Source organism: Grus americana, chromosome 7, assembly GCF_028858705.1.
Source record: "Grus americana isolate bGruAme1 chromosome 7, bGruAme1.mat, whole genome shotgun sequence".
Classification (NCBI taxonomy): Eukaryota; Metazoa; Chordata; class Aves; order Gruiformes; family Gruidae; genus Grus; species Grus americana.
The window spans coordinates 23,278,225-23,295,173 of record NC_072858.1 but is presented as its reverse complement, the minus strand read 5'-3'; the positions used below and the strand labels follow the sequence as shown (position 1 = coordinate 23,295,173).

Below are 16,949 nucleotides of genomic sequence, written 5' to 3'. Positions count from 1 at the left end.
GGCTGATAAATGACTTGATCATGGCATTATGAACTTAAGCAGCACATGGACTTGGATCTAACCTATGGCAGAAGAGTAGATTTCTTTCCCATATCGTTGCAGAATGATCCCAAGGAACCTGCTTCCAGCTCAGGTGACCCCCAAGACAAGAACTTTTTGCCTTTCCACTGTGACCAGTTTTAGTGACAGAAAACTGTTCTCAAATGATAGTGGAGCATCATATAGTCAAATACTTGCCCTTGTTAAACAATTGCAGTCTGTTGCTACTTTGAATGGTAAGGAGAGAATCCAGCCTGACCCGTGAAGTCTGGGCTGCAAGTTCTGCAGGAGCTTACCTTGATCAATTTATTGCCTGTACATTGCCACTCCACCTGACATTATAAAATCTGTGTGAAGTTGTCTCTGGCTAGTATAGTGTTACAAACAATCCCCCTCAAATCCAGGGTCAAGTAGGAGCCTATAGCACCTTCACTGAGTTTTTCCTTATTTTCTCCAGCTCCCTTTGAGGACAAACAGACAAGATGTACAGGCTCCTGCTGCTTCCAGTGGCTGCTGCTGGGAAGCAGGCTGGTCCAGCAGTTGTTCCAGCCCTGGCAGAAACACAGAGGCAGCCATCTCAATGAAAGCAATTGTGCTCAGGAGCTTTTCTGATGCTATCCCCAACCCCCTTCTAGGGCAGGAACTAATTTGGGAAGCTTTGGGCAATCCCAACCTGGCATTCCAGTGCAGACACACCCACCTGTGTATCTATGGGAGTTGCAGCTTTAATGCAACTGCGTGGGAATGAGCTAACCTCAGATTACGGTATCTTTCATGGTAAGGATGCTAGTTTCAGTTTGACAGGCACCAAAAACTTGCTGCTGGATGATGACTATGTTGCGGTTAGGATGAAGTAAGTTAGGAAGGACAATGCTGTTCCAACGTTACAAAAAACCTCTTCTTCAGTACTGTATAGCAAAGGCTGAAGAGGGCCCTAGAGCCTTAGACCCAGCTCTGAATGCTGCTTTTCACATGGGAAATTACTACCAAGGGAGATGTCTCTGCTCAGGGTTGAGAAGCAGCAAAAGAATTAAAGAATAACATCAAGGCAGAAGTTTGGCCATTCAATTGTAAAAGACTTAAGAGGTCAACAAAACAAAAAATCATACAACATTAGATTAAAAAGAAAACAAAGTAGTAGCTGGCAAAAAAAGTCCGCATCAGTCAGGGCTTTGAGGTAAAGGTTTTTTTTTTTTTTCCAAGTTCCAGATAGCTAATAGCTATTCATTTTCTGTATATAGCTTAGAAATATTGCATTAACAAAACACCCCAAAACCCACAGCTTTTCTATCTTAAACAGCAGCTGTTTTCAAAAAGAATTCCAAAAGGTTTGTCTTTCATAAGTCCTGGAGGCCTAAGCTAACTAAGCCGTTACAACCAAACAGGATGCATTACACTTATTTCAATTGGATATAATAAATAATGAACAGTCCACAGCAGCTAGCTTCATGTTGTTCTTCAAAACATCTCATTTCCTACTTACAACTTCAGGCCAGAATTTTTAACTTCCCTGTAACATTCACCCACCAGTCTCTCGCCCTCGTTTCCAGCTAGGCAAAGTACTGGTTGCTCTCAACAAAATGTTTGTGTCCATCCGTTACATTGCGACTCCCTGACAAGTGATGTATTTTATAGCTCCCTTTTTTTGGATACTGCCACAAATATTTGGATTGCATCTGTTTTGGAATTTCAAAGCGGAGAGGGGGAAGCTGCTTTGGGTGCAGCATGGGTGTTGGGTACATCCGCACAGCATATTAATGCTAGAAACATAGCCATGCATTCTGATCGCTGTCAACTTTAATTGTATTTTTCCATTTGTTAAGGCCAGATATTATGTCTTCAGAGCTGAGGAAAACTGAGAGGAACTCCATGATTGTTCTGGGGCAAAATACCAAGAATGAAAACATATGGCCTTTCTGATAACCCAAGTCAAATGGAACAAGGTAAAATAAGTAAAGCAGCTTGTTTTGCTTTGTGGGTTGGTTGGGGGGGGGGGGGGGGGGGGGTTGCCTCCTCTCAGTACAGAAGTGAGGCAATCCTGTTCCTTCATCCAGACGTGTTCCAACCTGCAAAGACAGGATCAGGTTAGATTTCTGAAGTTCAAATTACATGGATTTATGCCAGCTGAGGACTGGGTTATATACTTTTATTTTAATAGTCCCCCCACTTAAAAAAAAAAAAAACCCCCCCACCCAAATGAAACATCAACACAATTTAAGGCACCTATAGTCATATAAGCTGCATCATGCAGGCTTTTTTTAAGATGTACAGCAGCAAATTCATTTATCTGCAGTCAGTCAAAAGACTCACAAATAAGCCAGCCACGTATCTTGTGAGACAATCTATCCACAATCAAGACTAAAAGAGAACCAGGCTCAGCCTCATCTTCCACCTTCCCAACTCAGCCCACAGGTTAAATTCAGGGAACCCTTTTCTAATCTCTCATGTTCACTGCATGTTTTTGTTTCAGAAAGGCAAAGCGGGAACACCACCGGACGGACAAAACCCAAGAACCCCAGAGTTACTTTGTGCATCCTACAGTTGTCAGCGCAACTCCAATTTGGGTGTTGGAAGGGAAAGAGAGAAGGGGAAGGTTGAGAAGGGTCTGTGGACAGATGCATGCTCAGCTATGTACGGCTTCGCTCCTGAATCTGAATGCGAAGTACACTTACAAAAATCAAGCCACAGATGAAGAATGCAGTCAGCATCTTGGCGACATAACCAACAAAGACTTTTAAGTAAGATTTGGAAATTCTTCCTTCTTTCTGTGTTAGAAAGAATTGCCTGAAACATTGATCCTTTTAAGTTATAATTGCTTTCTGGGGACCTTCTCCAGCGGAAAAAAACATTATGAACACAGCAGTATCTAGAAGAGTGCCAAGGACTCCTTGCCCAATGCAGAAGTGGCCATTAGAAGGACAACTTCCTCAGGGGAGAGGGCTCTGTTTGTCCCCAGCACAGCTCCTCCCTCCAGAGCAGGATCATGGCCAGCTGTGCCGTTTTACTGGAATCTAACAATAAAACCAATCTGCAAAGCCAAGACTTCCTACGAGGCCATTCCTGAATCCACCACTAGGTTCTAATCCTGTGGGCCCACTCCTTCTGCAGAGACCCCTCGACTTCAGTGCTGCCCCGCACAGAAGCTGGCATTGTACAGGCTCATTGCGGAGACCAGAGCGAGGGGCACTGCAGGAATCAGCCTTTCGAGAGACTGGAAGGTTCATCCAAGGCAACACCTCAGCTTCACCATGCAGCCCAGCTCTCTGGCAGGCTGTGTTATCAATCTTTTTTTTGGGGAAACTATGCCTGAGCTCCTACTTTCAAGTTACAAGTTAAGTCCCCTGGCTGTGCTGGTAGGGTAGCCATGCTGCTGTATGGCTCAGCCTGTGCTCTCTGCTGGAAAAAGGCACAGAGGAGAGCAGAGCTGCAAGGAAGTGTTACTCAAACATACATCCTTTACAAGCTGCTTCTTTTTCCCCTAAGACTGTTCTTTTGGGTCACATGAACTTCTTCATAACACTATGGCCATATTTGGTGGCTGTCTTATTGCCACATGTCCACTTTGGTGACAGGCAGCTCGTGGTTCTGAAGGTCCCATGGTTGCAGTGGTCTTGACCCACCAGCTCTTACTGGTACTAGCACAATAATTAACGCACATTAAATAAAGATTTAAATAGACCAACTTTGTCCCTTGTTAAAGGTTATTCTACCCCCTAGATTACAGTATAATTGCAAGTCAAGCACTTGCTGTTTAAAAATGCCTCCCCAGCCCAAACTTGCCTGGGAACTGAGATTTGAGAAGCTGGCAGGAATAGGTCAGCTTCAGCAGGCTTCATCCTTCAGTAACAGATGTTTCCCCTGTGCTCACCTGGAGCCCTTGGAGTCTCCAAATCCAGAGCAGGATCTCCTCTGAGATTCAAAGCACCTCAGCCATGCTCTCCCAGGGCAGCTGTAGTGTGCAGGGGTGAGTGAAGGCAGCAGCCCAGGTCTGGTTCTCCAAGTACTGTTGTTACTTAGCATCTCCAAAAACACCCCCAAAAAACCAACAGAAACCACACCAATAAAAAAAAAAATATGGTCTGTGCTGACTCAAAGTTAGCACCCTAAAGTAGATGTGTTTAAAGTTTCAGTTGTAGCTGCTGCTGCTGCAGGACTTGGTTATTCACTGTATATCTTTCTAGCTTTGGATAAAGCTAGCAAGATTTATAACTTGATTATTCTGTGAATAGTCTGTATATCTCCATAAATACAGGGGGCTAAAATCCTGCATTAACTTACACCCTCCATTATCCCTCCAGCTTTACAGAGACTGTAAGGAATGTGAATCTGTGCAGAACTGGACATAAAGTGTTTTAAAACATGACATCATGAACTGGTATTCTCTACCACCTATGTTCACATTATAGTTTTTTTGGTTTTGTTTTTTTTACTAAAATGAACTAGCACTCTTATTACAGCATTATATGAAATATATTCATGTATTTTCAAAAATAAATATATTTATAATGTGTAACATACTGTATAGTTCTTCGCTCCAGGATACATTGTAATACAAGCATGAGAAATTTAATAAAAGCCATCATTATTATGATATGATTGTTTTCAGATATTTTATTAATGATCACCTGGGCTGTAGTATGGCAACTGCCACACCTTTAAGGTTTTAGGTGAGCATAGCTGGTCAAGACAGGAATTGTTACCTCCAAGATTTCAAAGACCTTCTTTAGGTCTGGCAAAGCAGCAAGTTTGTTCTTTTGAGGCTGGTGCTGTTCTCAAAGATCCAGAGGGCAAGGAGAGCCTTTGGAAAGTTCAGATACAGCTGAGTATGGATGTTCCTTTTGAGGAGCCCTGTATTAGGTGCTGTTCCTGGGCTTTGCTTCTAAAGCTGTAGAGCTGGCAGCACAGCAGGGCAGCATGCACCACTTCTGGAGGAAAGCGTGAAGGCACCAGGGACAAAGTGTGCCAATGCTCAACATCGGGGTTTCTTTTTGAAAATTTGGGTTCACTAACAGCACTGCACAACAGCCTCAACTAATGGGTGCTGGCTGGCCTCAGGACTGCTTTTCCTCAGCCTCCTTCTTTCACAGCCCACAGCACCCTCCTGGACAGTGCAGCTTTCCTTCACCCATGGGGTCTAACCCAATGTCTATAGCATCACACACCACTTTCAGTTCAGCTCTATAACTGGGCAGAAGTGAAGCTAAAGAAGGTGCTGACACAAGAAATCACATGCACTAAGTCAAAGACAGGAACTCAGGGAGAAGAGTTAGTGAGACCCAGCTAAGGAGACTAAAGGCTTGAGGGGGGGGGAAAAAGCGAGAAATCCACCTGTGAAGGTGGAGGGAGAAAAATACATTTTTGCAGGAGGGAAAAATTGCAGAACAAAGCAGCAACAAAAGCCACTAACACCCCAGTGGGGAAGGAGACAATGCACAGAGGAAGAAGTCTCCGTGTTGCCTAGCTTTCACCCTGTGCCAGTGCTTCACATGGACAACTCAATCCCACTGCTGCTCATGCCCTCCCCCTCATGCTAGGGACCAAATAGCAAGCCTTAAGCACCCAGGACTTTCCAGAGTGGATAAAGGGAATCAAGTTCACTTCTCTGCTCACCCAGTCTCCACTTACCACTGTGTGCATCCTGTGCTAAGCAGCAGGTCCATCACAGCAGGATCCAGCTCTGCACCAGAAGGGATGGTCCCTGCAGGGGAATCTACCTGATCCCACAGACTACATGCCCCAAGCTCCCTGCCACTTTGGGGTTGTTCAGCAACCCCATGGAGGGCAGCAGGGGGCAGCTGGGCAGGGACTCTCCTCTCCTAGGCCCTTCAGCCTCCACACAGGCACCTAAACTCTCTAAGCAAATATTTTTGTCTGCCTTACTGAGGCATGGGAAGACTCCAGCAGCAGCCAAAAAGGTGTTTAGATCTTGGCTAGCACACACAGTTGAGAGCAGTGCCAAAGCACCCTGCCTAGTGTACTGAAAAGGTGTGGTCTATATTACTCCTCTAATTGCCCACTTAATTAACATTACAGACAGCTAAAAGACTTGTCATAAGGCCCACTATGAGTTTACACTCTGCTTTCCCAGACAGAGCTCCACCTGTACCAAGGCCATTTAGTTTCTAGATGCACTCCTAAAGGAGCAGGCTGTTTGACTTATGCCCAGCTGATGATTTCACAAGCCTGTAATCCTCTCCACCCTCCCACCATACAACTTGGAAGAGTCTTATCTTCTCTTGTTCCAATTAGATTTTGAAAACAGGCAAGACTAAAAGCACTGGTTATCCTGAAAATAGCAGGGAAGAGCAGTTCTGCTAGAAAAAACAGAAACATTTAAAAAAATTCCTAAGATTTCTTGTTGGGGTAAGAAAGGAATTAAAAAGCAGCTCTTATCACTTGTTAACACCTTCCAATCACACATAGTATTGGTAGATGCCATTTAAATAGAACAATATCTGCTACCTCAAGCAAGCTACTGTTCAGTTCTTTGCTTCCATGTATACAAGAGCTGCTCTTTCCCTTTAAAGGCCCCTAAGCAGTATGGTTGAAACTACTTCTCAGTCTTAACAGGGAGAGTTTTTAAAAAAAAAATATTTTTTTTTCCTTCCCCTCAAGCATCCTTGCTCAAGGACTACCCTATCAGCCATAAGGGGATTTCAGTGTGAGTGCAAGCACCAGAGCTCTCCCAGCCTGGGCAGGAAGCAGTGCTAGAACCCCTTTCCCCTTCCATCATCAGGAGAGGTTTGTTGGACTGTTTTTGACCAGGACCTCAGGAAGCTGAGAATGATCCTGCTCAGCTGCTGTTACTGACCACACCACACTGAACTGCTCCTGATGCTCAAAACAGGAAGTTTTATTTCTTATCTCAAAAAACTACATCAGTGGCACTGTTATGTTAACAGTGGTGTCATATTAGCTTTGATCTGAGATCTTAAGGCCCCTAACTGTCTGCTTTCACATGAAGGTTTAGGATTGATCTTTAAATCAAGTTTGAATTTTTTTCCCTGAAGTTCGAACTATCTAGGCTTTTTGATTTTTTCAGTTAGAATGAAGTTTCCCTGTTCTTATTCTCCAGAAAAAAAAAAATCCCATCTGCCCTTTTTAGTTTCCAGAGCAAGAGGTAGGTTCATGTATAGCATCATTAGGAAGTCCCCTTTGGGTTGTGCTTTGCCACCCCTGCCTCAGTCCTGCTACACAAGCACAGCCAGCCCTCTGCACAGTCAAATACCAGCTCTGCATCCGCAAAGGAGAAGTGGCTGCAGGATTTGCTTTTAATTAGTTTTGCTGCACTCCTCAGTGTTTGAGAGGAGACAAGATAAGTACTTTTGAAGGCCACCTTAGCTGCTGACAGAAATGCAGACACCAACCAGCATCAGTCCTGTCTCAGTCTGCAGCTTCCCAGCAGTGCAGGCCATGACAAGGGCTCCCTCTTGACAGCAGCAGACAGTTAACACTAATCCCAGAGCAGAATAATAGCCAGAAAGTGAGGTGGATTCAGAGAAACAACATTTGGAAAACTCACAGCCATCAGGATAATTTGTCTTGCAAACAAAGGCTTATAGCCAGGGTCCTTAAGACACACTCCTGTTCAACCCCTTGTGCTCTGGGCCAGGGAGAAGAACTTCCACAGAACAAGCGGGTTTGACAGCCACTTTATTGCAATGCATTGATTTCATGTGTTACAGGCCCCTTCCTTTGCCACAGCACAGCAGCCACAAGCACCATGCACAGAGCTGCCCCAGTTGCCACCACAGCAAACCCCAGAGCCCAGGGGGCTGCAGCACGCACAGCTGCTCCTGTGGGGGGAGAGGCCCCAGTTAACACTCCCTCAGTGAGGAACAGGGATGTCTTAGGGGCTCAGTCTTTCTGCAGGTAAGACTTAGACCAGCCCCCTTCCCCAGCCTGGCTATGCCAGGCTGACACACTTACCAGTGCCATCCATTGCTGTGTCCCATCTTAACTTGTCTTGGAGGAAAATCACAGGGCCTTTGCTGGAGACATGGGAGGCACCGTCCTGAAGATGCTCAGCACTCCTTTTACCCCCTACAGAGCAATACAAAGGTTTTAGGTGAGAAGATGTATAGCCCTTAAGGTCAGTAAACTTTGTCCCAGTCAGCTTCTCAACACATGAGAAGCTCTGAAGGCCAAGCCCTCCATATGAGTCAACACATAATTAAGAGCCTATGAAGACTTATGCCTTTTTGGCATAAGGGCAATATCTTGAGGGAACTAGTCCATAGCTTACATGCCCCCTTACCTCCCAGCTTAGAGAATAGACCCTTGTTGCCCTTTGGATAGGGAAGCAGGAAAGCTGGGACACTTACTGGCTCTAGCAGCACAAGTGGTGGCACAGGATTCCTGTACAGACCGGTGGCACACTGAGGCACTGCAGTGGAGGTAGACCTAGAAAGAAAGGACACAGCCTGGAATCACTCAGGCTGTTTCTGCAGAGAGGCAATCTCCTGGTGTGGTGCATTGACCCTGGCCAGCAGCTAAGCACTCACACAGCCACTTCCTCATTCCCCCTACCCTGCTCCAGCCAGGTGGGAGAGAACAGGAGCAGAAATAAACCCATTGCTGGAGACATAGACAGTTTGATAAGCAAAGGGGGGGTGGGGGGCGGTGTGAGGGAGGCAGAAGGGAAGAACAAAACCAAAGCAGAAGTTATGCAAAGGCAAATCACCCATCCCACTCCCACAAGCAAACTGATGCCCATCCACTTTCTGAGCATCAGCTGTACTGGAAGACAAAATCCCCCAGTGTTTATTGCTGAGCATGACATCATACAGAATACAATATCCCTTCAGCCAATTTGGGTCAGCTGTCCCAGCTGTGCTGCCTCCCAGCTTCTAGCCTACCCCATGCTGACTCAGGGTTGAGAAACAGCAGAGCAAAGAGAAAAAGCCTTGACACTGTGAAAGCACCATTCAGCAAATAGCTAGAACATTGTGTTGTCAACACCGTTTTAGCCACAAATCCAGAAACACAGCACCATATGGGCTTCTATGAGCCAAGTTAACTCTATCCCAGCCATACTGAGCACACCTGGTCACAGGAGGGAGAAGGCAGAAAGATTGCTTTGGCTTGCTCCACATACAGGCTGTAGCCTTGGAGCCCTCTGCTGCCTGCTGAAAGCAGCTTTGATATCTTTACTATATACCTTCAAACTCTGTCAGATCTGGCATTACAGCACTTCTCCCTGACACCCAGGACACAGCTATCCAAGCACCACCACACTCACCACTGCCTAGGTACAGCTGGGATTGGTTTTGAGTATTAATTGATCCCAGGAGCACTGAGCAAACAGCACAAGACATGGCAAACTTCACATGACTTAATGGCTCAGAAGTTCACGAGATGCAGAGCCTACATGCCTCCCAGGTACCAAAAAAACTATTTCCAAGTCATTTTGGCCAAGAAATTTAGTTTAGAAAATATGGATTAGTATAGTTAGAACATACAACCTAAGCTAGCTCAACAGAACAGTTTAGGCAGCAAGTTAGCACTTGCTTAAGTAAACTCACCTTTTCAATAGTCTCATTTTTTGTCACATCCCTCCAGTGATGAACCTTACCTCTACCACATTTGTCTCAGGGAATAAAGAATTTCTTGCATCAACCTCTCCCCTCCTGTTTCAGGAGGGAATTTTTCCTAGCCTTTGCCTCCTGCAAAGTCTCATAGGTATGAAGTGGTTCTTATTGCTCACATGTGTTACTTGTCCTCAATAGGAAGTTAGGCAACCAGAGTCTTACCAGCCCAGAGAGCATCTCTTGGGAAGTGGAGTCCACAAAAGTGAAGGTGTAGAGGGTGAAACGCTGGTAATGAGAGGGGAACAGCAGTCCTGAGCCAAGACTCAAAGGTACCAACTGTGTTTGATAGTTGTCTCCTGCATAAGGGCACCTAAGAAGGAGGGACCAGCAGTGAAAAAAAAGTACAAGTCATTCCCCAGACAAAGATATTTACAAGTCACTTACCCATCCACCAAGACAGGCCACTGCAGCTTTTGCTGGGGGTTAATACTTGGTGTGGCCCAGCAGTGGTGCAGGATCAAAACCAACTCTGGGTCTGTTCTCTGAAGAATCTTGACTTCTGCATAAACAGGATCTCTCAGAGTCTTCACCACAGGATAGTCACTGTCAGTATAGTAGGAAGTATAGCTTCCATCTGGGACAGAAGAAAACCAAGAGCCATTTTAGAGCAGGAACAAACAGAAAGAAGCTGAGAGTGTCCTTTATAGCCATGTCAGTAAGTTCCCACCATGGCAGGGAATTAGGAGTGCCAGGGTTCACCCATCAATACTCCTTTATTACTCAGCAGAGACCAGAGACCTGCACTAAGAGGCTTGAGCAAATCCTGCAAACCTCTCATACCTGAGGCAACACGCAGCTCCAAGGACAGAGGACCTGGCTGGGACACAGCAGGGAGAGGTGGCAATGTGAAGACCTGAACACTCAAGGGGATAAAGCTCCCAGTGATGGAGTAACTGCAGCGAACATGTAACCTGGGGGACAGGAAAACCCCAAATAAGGCCAATAAGTAAGGTTACTCTGATATCTCCTTTCTCCAAGATGAGAAAGTAATATCTGCTTTAATTAGTCATATCACCAATCTCTCCTCCAATGCTTCCTTTTAACAAATACTTGAAATTCTCTTCAGAGTTCAGACTTGAGTCTGCAGAACATCACTGATCAGCACTAGTTTTATTCCCACTAACTAAAGATGTACCAGTCCTTAGCCTACTCCAGTGCCCTGTTGTGAATTCAGAGCTTGTGACAAGCAGGAATTTCTCCAGTGACATTGAACGCAGTGACACCCAGCAGTACTAGACCCGAGGTATTACCTGAAAGTGCTATCTCTAGTGACAGAACCAAGGCTCCCAGTCTTCACATCCCTCGAAGCCACCAACTCATTCTCATATATGGCCTGATCTCCAGTCACCTGGAATGACAGACCACGTACTGTGGCTGCAGTAAAGTCAAGCTGGATTAATGCCAGGCTGGAGGCCTTTGGCCTCTGGAAGTCCATAGGATGCCCATTAAGTAGCCAAAGCCATGTTAGGTTATTCCAGGTCTGCAAGCTCCTGCTATTCCAGCCTAGTGACAGCTGCAGCTCTTACCTGAAAAGTGGTGCCACAGGCAGAGAGTGGAAACTGGTACACAACAAAGGCATTGTTTTTCACAACAGGGACGCAACCAGTACTATGTCCACTGGCCAGCTGCACAGAGTCCAGGATAACAGGTGGCAGGGTCACATCCCGAGAAATGGCAATGGAAAACTGGCCTTCTGACGTGCAGTGAGCTGTCACTGGAGGAAAAGATGTAATCAGTCTTGAGCTTGGGAGAAAAGGGTTGGAAAGGAGGCTCTAACATCACAGCAACAACAAGACCTGCAAGTTCTCCTGACTGTAACCCTCAATGCAAGTGCTAAGCACAGCAAGACAAAAGCAACACTGATTCTGGCCATAAACTCAGGTCTGTTGCAATACACATGAAAGGACTGGACACTTCAATGGGACAGAGTATTCTTGACAGCCAAAAACACAGCCCGAAGCCACCTGCAGGACTGGTACACCTCAGTCCTGCTCTGCCAGGAAGTGAGGAATCCTAGTCTACAGCTCCTCCAGGATGAGGGGAGGACAACTGCTCATGCTTACCTGTGTTACCAAAGTAACAAGGTTTCACTCTGTCCCTAGGGTCATAGCAGCAGCCTTGCACTTCACAGTCTCCCTGACTGATAGGCAAGGAGGCACACGGCAGCCGGTCTTGGCTGAGGACAGCAGAACAAACACTACTGCTTGGAGCATCCAGGGCTGGAAGAAACAGCAGGAGTTTGCAGCTAAAGCACAAAAGCAGACTGGCAAAGACACAGAGAACACTGGTGGAATGTGTCCTGGTGACTCTACATACAAATCAAAGAAAGCTGGACTCAGGTGAGGGCTAAACACATGTCCTCGAGCTGACATGGAAGCCTGCTCAGAAGGGACCTGCATTTCCCTGGAACAGAGACTTCCTCTGAAGCCATGTACAGGAGACTGCAGTGCATGGGATCTGTCAAGATCAAGTGTTCAGGATCGGCTCTGGTAGTTAGGAAAATGATTGTACGTAGTCTCTGGATCAATCTCTGAACTTGCAGGGACTCATACAGTCAGAATATGGCTAGGAGACACAAGGAACATTCACCTGCTGACCCTGCAAAGGAGGCATAAGTCCCCTGTGGCTGCTGTGTCCAAACCCTTCTCCAGGGAGTCTTCTACACAGCAGAAACTCCTCTTTCCCAGCCTGCAGACTGACTAGAAACTGCCATCCAAAAGGAAGGGCACTCCTAGTCACAAGATACAAGCAGGGTTTCCCAAGGCGCTGTCAGTCTTACCTGGAAGGTCCACAGGGCACCTGAGCAGCTTCTCTTTATGAATAACCTTTTGTCCAGCAGCATCTGTTCCTTCAAGCCCAACCAGCATGAGGTAATTGCCATCCTGGGGGAAGCCACACCAGTCAGGGCAGCCAGACCAGCAGTAACCACAGTCCCAGCAGAAGCCCTAAGGTCACTCACCCATTCAAAGACATAACAGCCGGTATAGGAGACCGATACTTTACTGGAGCCATCTGGAGCTCCAGATATCCAGAGCCCACAGTCAGAGTCATTCTGCAGAGCATGTGCCTTCCCCTCAGTATCTAGGGACAGAGGAGACAGCAGCAGGGGCTTCAGCATCCCACATTGAAGATGGGTCCACTACAAAACAAGGCCCTAGCCAGTATTAGGGGCTAGATCAGCAGGGGTGTGTGAGGGAACCCAGCAGCCAAGAATATCTAGATCCAGGCACAGCATTCCACTGAAACCCTTGACTGCTGGGCCATTATAAACAGCTCCCTGGTTACACAAGGTGCACTGAAATTGTTAGACAACACTTCACACTAAAATCTGCCCCTTTCTCCTCATTCCAGGCATACCTGTACACTATGCAAAGATACAGCAGTAAGAAAGCCTCTTGACACCACCCTCGCTTACCCCAAGCAGTCAGCACAAAGGAAGCATTCCCTTCCCAGTCTGCAGGCAAGGTGAGCTGCAGGCTTTCTCGGCCACAAGCCAGCAGTGTGGGATCAGAAAAATCATTACCCTGAGCCCCCACAACCAAAGCAAGGGAACCAAGAATCCCCCAGAAGAGCATAGCTCCAAATGCAGTCCTGGATTGCCCTGCAACACCCATCCTGCTCTCTTGCTAAGGAGCATAAAGCAGCTGCTCTTAGCCTAGCCCTTTTAAATTGTGGAGCCAGCTGGGATCAGAAATTCCTGTAGTGTCCAGCTGGACCTAGCCTAGCAGTTTAACACCTTCCATTACTCTCACCTGGCTCTGAACCCATCACATTTTGCTTGCACCCTTTGAAGAAAACCACAGGGCAGGAGCTGAGTTTATGTCAAGAGATGGGTCTGTATTCGTATCATTAAGCTGAGAGGACCTCATCTGTGCAATTTACTGTAGAGCCCCAGGAGGGTCTTCAAAATCTTTTTTCTCACCCAGAGTTCTTCCCACCGTTGGCCCATCCAGAAGATCCACCTGCTTTTCCCCATGTTACCCTACTGCTGCTCTAATTACTCATTACCTGGCATGAGTGCAAGAAGCTGAGTTGCAATGCTCTTTTGCTTTTTTAAAGGTGCCACTGCTTCAAATGCCAGACACAAGGTGTTGATATATAAGTGTAGAAATAACCCTTCACATGAAATCTGTGGAAAACTATACAGTTCAGGAGGCTTTGCACACCTAAAAGGAGGTGATTCCCCTTAAGCACTCCTGGGTGTGGACTACAGACCTGTTTGCGCTCTGGTTGTGTGGGGATAGCTGCAGGACTATTCCAGCCCTGGCTGCTAGGTGGCAGGACCATACGCTCTGTGGGACCCCCACTCCCAAAAGCTGACAAGTGGGCCCCTAAGATGGACCTGAAACACGGGTAAGGGGAGCTTCTGTTATCCTAGAGGCTGCCTCTGCCTGCCAGCACCCATTGCCTGCCTGTAACTGCAACGTCTCGTGTAGATCCTTCTCCCTAGGCACACATCAGGCTACAGCACCCACACTGAGTAGAAGTCTTATTGTCTATCTTTCCATGCAGATGTTTCTGCATTCATGCAGTGGCAGTATGAATGTCTTTACACTGTTGCAGAAGTGATGCACCTGTAGCTGGTGTATGCCTTTTTATGTCTTACTTTTTGCAGTGGGAGGACTGGCATAGCCTGTGTCATCATGTTCTTTTGTAATCTGTTTCTTTGGGACTAGATCATCACACACATCCCAGCACAGTGCGTGGGTTAGATGAGTAGGATTTCTAGTCTTGACCCTTAATAATACACTTCCATTGGTGACCACCCACACTTCTGCTCTCAGCGGACCCTCCAGCTCCTGGACGTCTGCACGGCAGGCAGCGTGCTCACCCCTCCAGCCAGTCCGCACGAACAGACGTGGGCAGTAGCTGAGTCCAAAGGAAGCATTTTCTCTGCTTTCCTGCTTTAGCCCACAACCTGTGTTTCCTCTACAGCTGTACAGGATGCCATGACCCCAGCTGGGCGAAGGACATCACTGTGCCTACCCTGCATGCTGCTTATTTCATGCACCAGCAAGGAGGGCTGTTCCACAAAGTACCAGACCTTTTCACCTGCTCTGCACTGTAAAGAGGAAGCAAATGGATCTCTGTTTGAGCAGCACGCGTGAACCAAATGTGCTTGTCCCAGCGCCCGCCTGGGCACCAGGCAGCCACAGTGGAGAGGCACCTGGGGAAAACATTTGGACTTTTGCAGGGAGGGAGGCTTTGTCTCTGTAGAAGCTGAGCATTGTGCCAAGACAGCTTGCCCAAATCTCACAACCACTGTGTGACTACTGAATGGTTCATTTGACTGAGTTACCTGCTGATAATTGGGTAAACAATAACAAAATATCAAAGTACTTTGGAGCTATAGAGAGATAGCTTTCAGTACACTTTAACCCACCAATACTCTGTTTATGCTGATAGGAAAAATGTCTACAGATACTTGAAGAATAGCTCTATGTGAAATGACACTGGGAATGCTGTAGATCCACGAAGCAATACCCGTGCTGAGAGCAGTTTCAGGGTACGCACACACACACTTGACAGCCATGTTGGATGATGTGGAGATGGGAGGCAAGTGAAATGAGCCTCAAATTAAAGGAAATTAAGTGCTTTGTTTGGAAGAAGTTGTTGCAGGCAGTGCAAAGCAGCCTGTCTGAGAGGAAACAGGCAGGTCTCTCTTCCTCGCAAATCTCTTCCTCATCCATTTAATAGTTCTCACACATCACAATGACTCAGCACCAATTTAGCTAGCACCCAAGATCACCACAAACAGTACATGCAGAGGATGAAGGTGGGTGAAGCAAATGTCTCTGTAGGCCACCAGCCTGAAGTTGATCATGACCCCAGCAAGCAAATATCTTCCTGTGATGTCCATCAGGAAAATCCTCTCCTCCTAACAATTCTGAGACTGGGAGACTGGGGCAGACATAGCAGCAGTGTAGGGGTTGCCCTGGCTGTAGAAAGTTCTCTAGACACCTGTGGGAAGAAAAGGAGGTATTAAACACCACCACCAAGAAGTGCCAGGAAAAAGAGCACAAAATGCCCTGCACATTGTGGGGTTGCCTCTGACAAGATTGCTGTGTGTCTGGCCTGTACCATGCACCGTACGTGGTACGAAATGGCAGTGCATAGAGGAGTGACTCAGTCAAAACACTCCTCCACAGAAGCTGGACAGCATTTGCAGACAGCAGGGATATCTGCACCAAGCATCCCAGGGATGAGGGGTGCTGGCTGCACAGTGGGCAGGACAGGCATTTAGCAGTGCCACCTTCTGAATAGAGGTCCAAAAAGAGAAGGTGCAGGTGGCAAGCCTGTAGGAGTTTCTACACAATGATGACAGATTTTCTTCAAGCTTGTGTTTTATTTTAGAAAAAAAGGAGGCAAAGCTACAACACTGGTGGCCTTTTATTTGAATATCCCTAATACATACCTCCAATGAACTTAAAACCGAAGTTCCTGGGGAAGATGCAGAGGAGGGGATTTCAGCCTGGCCCTCCTGGATTTTCACATGGATGGAGAAGACAGACCAGTCCTGCCTACTCTTAGGGTCTGAAAACAGAGGTGAGTACTCAGAAAACTCTTGGACACTACTGTGACATGAAAAGGTCTGCGGTTTCCCAGAGGGAAAGGTCTGAGTGACTAGTCTTACGAATTTTCCTCCCTTGTAAATCCCCAGCATGTCTGCCAGGGTGTTGGGTATATTTGGAATATAATTATTTTATCCTGGTAAAAATGAGAAATCTTGAAAGTATTGCTGGTTCCAGGGCTTTTGCCCAAAGTATGTCGCAAACTGTGAGGCAGAGCTGAGAAGTGAGCCCTTGTGTCCAGGAATGAGGGAACTTTACAGGTAAAGTGGTGGGGTCATAAATGCTGGCAGCGCAGAGACCTCATGTAGCAGTGCAAACTCCCATGAACTCCACTGTCACCAGCTGGAAGTGCCTAGAGCTACATGAACTTCCATGAACTGCCCTGGCAACATCTGAGCTGATGCAGGAGTTTGGGCCAGCAGATCAGTGACAGGCCCAAACTTGTTGGCAATTCAGTTTTTCCACCAAAGTATCAAGTACGGGTCTTTAAGAAGTGAAATGAGATTTAAAAAGAACTAGAAAATTATTGTGTCTATGCAAAAGAGAGAGGATGACTTAAGAACTCATAAAGGAAGCTACAGAAACTTTTGCAAGGGATGGAAACCCTCCCTAGCACCTCTGAGTGAAGGGGAAAACTCACATTAACACACTGCTGCGCAGCAAACCCAGCACACTCCAACCAACCACCTGGTTCACCCAGGCCCCTTGCTAATTCCCACCAAGTCTCGCATCCCCTATCCTCAAAACA

At 46.7% G+C, this 16,949-nt stretch overlaps 2 protein-coding genes across 7 annotated transcripts in view; one reads left to right on the top strand and one right to left on the bottom strand.

The window, feature by feature from the left end:
- LOC129208603 (uncharacterized) overlaps positions 1 to 4,630 on the top strand; it is a 40,568-nt gene extending 35,938 nt beyond the window's left edge. For all 5 annotated transcript variants that reach the window (XM_054831592.1, XM_054831587.1, XM_054831589.1 and 2 more), the window contains 2 exons: positions 1,863 to 1,982; positions 2,510 to 4,630. In XM_054831592.1, the coding sequence (XP_054687567.1) occupies positions 1,863 to 1,959 (97 nt within the window). In that variant the 3' untranslated portion in view covers positions 1,960 to 1,982; positions 2,510 to 4,630. The remainder of the gene's footprint in view (positions 1 to 1,862; positions 1,983 to 2,509) is intronic.
- ZP4 (zona pellucida glycoprotein 4) lies at positions 1,960 to 12,841 on the bottom strand. 2 transcript variants are annotated; one of them, XM_054831594.1, is made up of 11 exons: positions 12,589 to 12,841; positions 12,409 to 12,511; positions 11,693 to 11,848; positions 11,156 to 11,343; positions 10,880 to 10,977; positions 10,410 to 10,540; positions 10,014 to 10,203; positions 9,792 to 9,939; positions 8,364 to 8,442; positions 7,969 to 8,082; positions 1,960 to 2,105 (listed from the first exon to the last, which is right to left on the bottom strand). In XM_054831594.1, the coding sequence occupies exons 1-11, from the start codon at positions 12,745 to 12,747 to the stop codon at positions 2,086 to 2,088; spliced, it is 1,386 nt and encodes a 461-aa protein (XP_054687569.1). In that variant the 5' UTR covers positions 12,748 to 12,841; the 3' UTR covers positions 1,960 to 2,085. The 2 variants fall into 2 exon arrangements, with proteins under 2 accessions (XP_054687569.1, XP_054687568.1); XM_054831593.1 differs by lacking the exon at positions 1,960 to 2,105 and adding an exon at positions 7,611 to 7,835.
- Between the last annotated feature and the right edge of the window lie 4,108 nt (positions 12,842 to 16,949).

What these genes read in the sequence shown, in the direction of transcription:
- ZP4 (XM_054831593.1), bottom strand. Translation starts at nt 12,747, where the DNA reads ATGCTGAAGCCCCTGCTGCTGTCTCCTCTGTCCCTAGATACTGAGGGG. An exon ending in ACTAGAGATAGCACTTTCAG is followed by an intron (nt 10,541 to 10,879) that starts GTAATACCTCGG and finishes CCTGTCCCCCAG; the next exon opens with GTTACATGTTCGCTGCAGTT. An exon ending in GGAGCTGCGTGTTGCCTCAG is followed by an intron (nt 10,204 to 10,409) that starts GTATGAGAGGTT and finishes CTTCTGTCCCAG; the next exon opens with ATGGAAGCTATACTTCCTAC.